Source organism: Alosa pseudoharengus, unplaced genomic scaffold, assembly GCF_046254945.1.
Source record: "Alosa pseudoharengus isolate Yale_2024_CS ecotype anadromous, Long Island Sound unplaced genomic scaffold, YU_APseudo_1.1 YU_APseudo_1.1_scf_19, whole genome shotgun sequence".
Classification (NCBI taxonomy): domain Eukaryota; kingdom Metazoa; phylum Chordata; class Actinopteri; order Clupeiformes; family Clupeidae; genus Alosa; species Alosa pseudoharengus.
Window position 1 is genome coordinate 23,822,231 of NW_027468657.1, and position 7,442 is coordinate 23,829,672.

Sequence of the window (7,442 nt, forward strand, 5' to 3'; positions counted from 1 at the left end):
CCCCAGCACTCCGCCCCCTCCCCTTTTTCTACTGCTCCAGTCTCCGTCATCCATTAGTGGCCAAAGTTTACCATCACTACCTTCACCCAAATTATTACAATGGTATTGCCACTGGGCTAGGTCTTAAAACAGTGGCCTCATTGTGAATTGTTCAGATCACGGACTGAGATGGTAAACAAGGCAAACAGAACCCGACGAATTCAAAATGTCACCTCTAAATGTCATCTCTGTTGTAATAACCATGATTGTACATTGTATCCTATACAAAAACTGTTTTTTTTTTTTTTTTTTTAATCATCGCTGTTTCTTCTCAATCCTATAAATCTCAGCCTAATCAATTTACATCTGTCACGCAACCACACGGATGCTTTTCACGTTCTCATCCGAAAGGGCATTGTTCAGAAGACCCATAATCCTTGTTACCGGGGAATTTGGCATGACATTTTTTCAATCGAATCCAAGTCACTGTGGTTGGGCGCCCCTTGGTGGCGAAGAATATAAACGCCCCCAGTGCAACATTGTTGCACGGCCATGTGAGCAAATATTTCGAAGAAATTGGATACTTTTTATATTAAATGTTGCGTGCCATTTGTGTTCTAAGATTCTTGGTGTATTCTGGTGACTCAGTTAGTTTACATATCTGTCGCGTGACTTCATGCACGTACACAATGGCTGTTTCACGAGAACATTTCTTTGAACCACGTTCCATCATCACAATGTCGACGTTCACCATCAATGTATTTCCTTAAATGTGAGATTTCCATAGCACTATTTATGTGTTTTATCTACGGGGCATGCACAGTGCGTGAGTGTGCTGAGGGTTAGGTTACGACCGTGAGTCTCCATTCTGCAGACCATTTCAAAGAGGTTCAAGCTATTCTTCTCTCACTAGGCAGAACTGTAGCCACCTACCGGCGTCATTCCCTCTTTGCGCTTGTAAAGGCTTTTCTTCCCTAAATGAATTTAGAAAAGCCGACTAACAAGAATATGACGAGCAAGAAGGGCGCCATTTTGGACGAAGGGCAAGATAGCAGAATGGCACTTCCTTGTGCGCATTCTTCCATTTCAGCAGTTGTTGTTGATCCGTCATTGATATAGTGAATTAATAAAAAAGACAACTGCTTCGTGTGGCAAGCATTTGCGACTAAATGACCTCATGTCCAGGAAAGCTGTTGAAATGGATATTTTTTTGGTTCTAAAGACTTGTGCAATACATATTAGTTAGCCCATTAAATGTTATTTTTCCTTATAACCATCTCTTCCCTCCATTGCAATAAACATTTCGCGCGTAAAGAAAATACCGGCTTGGATATTCCCCTTCATCTTGGGCTCTCACTGGCAACTGCTGATTGGCCTAGCGCACATCAATCACGACTTAGCCGCACCCCTCCCCCCATTCAACCACTAGCTTTAATGTCCCTGTGTGTTTACTACAGTACTTCGTATAAGGAGACATTCGCCTTTTACATGCAGTGAACTCTTTGCAACAAAGCAGTGCTTTTTAGTATTATTTTAAAGAAAACCCTTCAGGAATCCACAATGCCCAAGAGAAAGGTATGTACTTCACTATTTGTACGGTTACTTTCAGCTTCTGAAATCAGAGAAGCCTAACCAGCTATTGATAGCTCGCTATTTATTGTGAAGCCATCCTCACAACGAAGTCTTAATTATAAACCCGTTTATTTACAAAATTTAGCATGACGCGTAGAAACACATTGTGCTTTTAAAATGCGATTTTTCCCTGACTAAATCAGTAACCACCGAGCACTGGTGGCGGTAAAGAAGGCTTTCTTAGAGCTGTGTAGTCCTGCCTGTAGGGTCTGAAGTCTAGCTGGGTCTCCATGCTGGTAAACCTGAAGCAGCCATGCTTTGCAGCTCTTGGACTATCCTCTGTGTGCAGCGTCCGAGAACAAACGCTTACCTAATCGACATGACCATTCACATGACCCCAAAAGCGGCGCCATAATTCGTAAAAGAACATAAGGTTTTACTTAGAGGTGTTTAAAGCCAGAAACAACGCTTTAAAAACCTATAAATTGATATTTTTTCTCTTTGTTCACGTCGCCAGATGGCTGTCATGACGCCTTTTTCTCGCCAGGTGGCGATGTAAGCGTTAAATTCGGCCCCTCCCCCCTCTCTCGGTTGCCCTCCCCCAGCGGCGTGTTAAAAATTCCGGGGTTGGTTGAGTAGAACGGGGGATAGTGTTTGGGGATGCAGAAGGTGTCACGATCCCTTTGTGCATTCAAATCCCACCCGAAATGAGGCTAATACAATGCGACGCTAATAACTTATTTACAGACCTCACACGCATCGCTATATTAGACCTTTGAAACAGTTTCTAAACGGATTATTCCTGCACTAAATTCGTTGCAAGACCACGCTAGCCTATCAGGTGAACAGTTGTAGTAGCCTAGGTCGATTAGGTGTGTTGTGAATGTCATGCATTCACATGCACAAACTTTGCAAATTCACTATGTGCTGAGATTGTTTTTCACAGAGGGAAAACACATGATGTAGAATATAATATAATAGCCTACATAATGTAAAAGTACTGTCCATTAATAATTACCTTGTTCTTTTTCTCTCTTGCCACAGGGAGCCAATGGAGAGGCAAAGGAAGAGGTTTGTGTTCTCTCACCTGTTGGAACTGCTTTGTTTTGGTCGTTATTACAAGTTTATGTTTAGAATGGTATTTGCATTGGAAAAGTGTGCACACATGTCAGTGCCCACTGATTAGTAATTCAGTAATTAAATAGTCATTAATTAATTACCACTTAGTAATTTAGCAATTCATTATAATGACTTTGTAATTAATTAATAATTAGAAATTGTCTTAATCTTGTTGTCTCTGCAGCCTCAGAGGAGATCTGCAAGATTATCCGCGGTAAGAAAAACAAGCATCCCTTGCGATATCTCTCTGTTCCCATGTCTGTGGCATTTAGAAATATCTGACAGCTCCATTATTTAAAATGACATTTTATAAACAATCACTCTCTACTTGATGTGATTTGTAAAGCAATAATATTGTTATTCAATTTGAAATATGCTCCAGTTCAGCACAGTGGTATTAACAAGTAGGGGCATTTGTATTTGTGTCTCTGACTGTCCGTCCTCAACAGAAGCCCGCACCTCCCAAACCTGAGCCTAAGCCCAAAAAGACAGCCAAGGTAACCCATCCTCAGAACCTTTGCACACGTGCGCACATGCACACACACAAATACAAGTGTGTGTGTGTGTGTGGATAGGTCCAATTTTGCAGAGTGTTGCACCGCTTTGTTTTGCAATTTCCAGGGCAAAATTATGTTGTAACTTGTAATCAAGTAACCAGTGCTATTGCAATGGAATTAACATACTGTTTACAAAGTTATAGCTGTTTGTCCTTTAGAAAATACAAAACATCTATCATATTTACATAGTCATTACATTTATTGCATTATTATTCATATCATTGCAAAGATTTTTCAGATGCTCAGAAGACATTTGTCATTAAAATGTAGTCTAGATGGTGTTATGCAGCATAAAAGAGCAACAAGGCCCAGGAAAATAAGTATAAGAGAGTATAGTGTATAGAGTAAAGTGCTATATATAATATTATACACACATATGTACTGTGTGCATGAATTCCCATTTGAAGCCACTGTTACCATAGATCAACCCAGATCAGGAACCTGTTGATGTGTAATGAAGTATAAAAGGTGTGGTTTCTAATGATACTGCCCCTAGTGGTGAACAAAAGACATAAACAAATGATCTGAAAGTGTTCAATGACTGTTGTTTGGCCACATCTGCAGAAGGACAAGGCAGTGAACGACAAGAAGGAAGACAAAAAGACCAAGGCGAAAGCCAAGGAGAGCACAGAGCCAGAGGCAAACGAGGAGAACCACGCAGAAAACAACGGAGAAGCCAAGACCGACGAGGTGTGTGTTTAGAGAGAGAGAGAGAGAGAGAGAGAGAGAGAGAGATCACAACCTCCCGCTGTATCATTAGTAAGCCCCTGAGTATGTCACACAGGGCATGTGGGGCAGGCGTGTCTAATTTCACAAATGGTATTGAGCGAATGGATGATAGTAAGATAGTAAGAGGTACTGAGACAGTAACACATGTTAAAGTAGGACAGCCTGAGATAATTGACACTGTTTACAAAGTTTACACTGATATTTCAGCTCTGCCAGATAACTGATTTGCGAAAGACATTGTGTTGAGAAACACTAGGTTACTGGTTATACTTAAGTGCCAAAAGAAAGCATTGCCCACCCATTAAGGCTTTAGTGAAGCCTTTAAGTTTTATCAAATGTAGGTTGTGTAGTTCTTAATGTATTTTAACTGTATGTATTATTGCATTGCAATGTATTCTTAATGCACTAATTTCCCCATCCCCTACTCCAACAGGTCGAGGCAGCCCCTGAAGAAACCAAGGAGGAAGCCAAGTCCGAGTAGCAGCACTGCCACCTCTCTCTGTTCCCTCCCTCTCTATTTCTCCTCTGCTCCCCTTTCTTCTTCTTCTACTCTTCCACTTCCTGCCCTCCTTGCCGTCTTTTTTCCTGCCCATGCTCAGTCCCAGGAAAAGCCCGAGCCTCTCTTGTGTGGTAGCCCCGACTCTCTAAGGCGTATTGATTACAGAGGAATATTTTTATCGATGATTTTATAAGTATCAGTACAGATTTTTAGCACAAACAAAAGAGAAAAAAAGCTAAACGTCGGCGCGCACACAGCCCGACTTTGCCGCTATCATATCAAGAGTCTGCGAGCAAGATAAAAACACAACACACAAACACACAGAAAAAAATCCTTTTCTGTTATTTTTTCCTTCTTTTTTAAAAAACAGCATTCATGATTGTTGATAGCTTGTCTGGTCTAGAAAGAGTGTAGCTGCGTGTAAAGAAGAATAGTGTGTGATGTCCTCTCTTAAGTTTGCAAGCCGTCTCCCTTGCTGTAACCCCATAACAGTTTTAACATGAGTGATATATCTCTTTTTTAATGACTTTTCATCTGTGCAGTGGGTTTTTCTGGCTTTTTCGTCTCTTGTCCAGATTGGGGTTCATTTTTGTTTCATTTCAGTGTATTTGTCCATAAAGAAAGAGGAATAGAACATCTGACAACATTCCAAGCAGTGTAATATGGAACATTGAGTTGATGTAACTCTGGAAAAACAAAAGAAAAAAAAATCCCTGCTGAAACAAAAAAATATTTTGTTAATACAAACAAAACAATTCAAAGAACCAATACCAGCTTGTTCTAGGTCTCGCTGATCAAAACGATTTTCTAAACAGTAATTTTTTTTAAGGATTTGAATTACATGCAGGTGACCGTAAACCACTGATGTTCTGGATGTCTCTTAATAAAAGAAAACCTTGGAATTTTCCTCACTCTGTTTCAGGGCAGATTTGTTTTTCTGTTGTTGTCGTCGTTAATCCTGGGAAGAAAATACTGAAATGACCTATTGGGGCAGTTTCATATACCTATATTGAAAGAGCGAGAGGATGAATTTCTGATTAGCATGGGTAATAGCAATAATAAAGCTTTATATATCAGGTATTGACAAGATGGTCTCAATAGTCTTGAATAAGATAAGGAGAGGGTTAAAATAAAGCGAAGATTAAAGAAATTTACTCTTGAGTTTAAGGCTGGCATTGATACAAAAAGAGCGCTTGAAGGTTTTAAACATTAACAAAAAGTTCCAAGTTTAGTACGAGAAAGGAGGAACTAAAACTAGTGAGAAGTCTGGTAAAATAGTAAACATATCTATGTCCAATGTTGTTTTTTAAAAGTGCAGAGAAGTAATACCAATCTTATAAAACATTATGGGAACTCCATACATTTGGCCCATAATACCTCAAAGCTAACTACATGTCTGCACACTACAGGCTAATGCAACTGCTAATTGTTGCTTACAATGTCATTAGGGGCTTATACAGGAAATGACACATGATCTGGTGTAATTGGCTTACAATAATAGGTGTATACTGCCTCAGTAGACGCGTCGTCTGTATTCTGTATCCTGCACAAATGAACAGGAAAAGGAATGTTGGCCACAGGGACCATTTAAAGAGAGAGTTTTATAAATGTTTGTGTGTACTTTTATTTGTGTGTGCTTGTTTTAGATTTTTACAGTAAAATTGGCAGTCAATGAGATGTTGTGAAAAAAAGAGAAAGTGTAGTGAACTTATAAACTCTATGAGGTGTTTTTTTTTTTTTACTTGTTAACACTTCTAAGGGTTAAACAATTACAATTAAACAGGGCAGAAACTGAAAAACAATGTAAATAAGAGCAGTCGGACAACTGCAAACCCTCATCCCCGTCACGTAAAATTAACCAAAGTAAAACCTACCGGGGGGACGAAGATGATAAAGTGCTCAGCAGTTCTACTAATCACCCCTTTCAGAATCAAATTGCCCAGTTCCTTAGCTGAGAGGACGCTGTTAAACAGAGGCGTCCACATTGGTCCAGGCCGTGCTCAGTGTGCAGCCAGCTTCCCCCGGAGGTGCTACCCAGCTGGGCTCTCAGCCCTGTTGGCACCAACCCCGGGCAGCATGAGCAGCGAGTGGTGATGGCATACGTCTCTGCAGTGCCTGGGCATTGCTGAGGAGGGTGGGAGTGATGACGGGGATGTTATGTGTGGGTGGTTATGTGTTTGTGTCATTTTGGGGGGTAGTGGGGTGAGGGTGAAGTGATTTGCTCAATGTGTGTGTGTGTTTGTTGGGGTTTGTGTGTGTGTGTGCGTGAGATGTGGTGGCGTGCCATGGCAGATGGGAAGACGTGGCATGCCAGAGAGGGGTGACAGACAAGACAAAGGCCACGGTGTTGAGGCGAGTGTCTCAAACACTCGATAGCCATCCGGCCCAGTGTGTGTGTGTGTCATTGGGCAGAGCTGAAGGCTGACCTTGTCTGTGCAAACACATGACCTCATCTCTCTCCTGTCTCTCAGTCGCTCTGGACTCTGCTTGTGCAATGAGACTCGCCTCTCTGGCCTGCTCCTCCTTTCATGACTTTCCCTCTCTCTCTCTCTCTCTCTCTCTCTCTCTCTCTCACACACACACACTCTCATTGACTTCCTATCCACACTCTGTTTCTTTTTATACATCTCCATACTCTCTCTCTGTTTCAGATTGGCTGTACTGGTATGATTGTACTGATATAATATTGCCCAAAGATCAAATGATAACCTAAGTATATACACACATAAGGCGTATTCGGACATAGCAGTTCTAGGAACACAGTTCTAGGAACAGTCCACTGCAAATTCAGTTCTAACTACCCACCCCCAGAAGCCGTTTTTTCATTTGCATTCGCACAGGCAATAGGAACCGGTAGGAAAGCATAAGTGACGTAAGCACGGCGACGGTGTTTATTGACACTTGAGAGCCAACATACGACGACAACAAAAAGCAGCGTGGAGGCGGCATTCAGGAGTGCATTCAATGAGTACATTCAAGTACTCATT

The 7,442-nt window shown here is 41.3% G+C and overlaps 1 protein-coding gene across 2 annotated transcripts; it reads left to right on the forward strand.

Moving 5' to 3' along the window:
- Positions 1–1,393: 1,393 nt before the first annotated feature.
- Positions 1,394–5,366, forward strand: hmgn6 (high mobility group nucleosome binding domain 6). 2 transcript variants are annotated; one of them, XM_076292059.1, is made up of 6 exons: positions 1,394–1,554; positions 2,596–2,622; positions 2,855–2,884; positions 3,123–3,167; positions 3,792–3,917; positions 4,390–5,366. In XM_076292059.1, the coding sequence occupies exons 1-6, from the start codon at positions 1,540–1,542 to the stop codon at positions 4,435–4,437; spliced, it is 291 nt and encodes a 96-aa protein (XP_076148174.1). In that variant the 5' UTR covers positions 1,394–1,539; the 3' UTR covers positions 4,438–5,366. The 2 variants fall into 2 exon arrangements, with proteins under 2 accessions (XP_076148174.1, XP_076148173.1); XM_076292058.1 differs by having other exon boundaries at positions 1,395–1,554; positions 3,120–3,167.
- Positions 5,367–7,442: the final 2,076 nt, after the last annotated feature.

Bases quoted from the DNA above. Each gene is read 5' to 3' on its own strand.
- hmgn6 (XM_076292058.1), top strand. The intron at 3,168-3,791 runs GTAACCCATCCT...CCACATCTGCAG, and splicing joins AGCCCAAAAAGACAGCCAAG to AAGGACAAGGCAGTGAACGA. The intron at 3,918-4,389 runs GTGTGTGTTTAG...CTACTCCAACAG, and splicing joins GAGAAGCCAAGACCGACGAG to GTCGAGGCAGCCCCTGAAGA.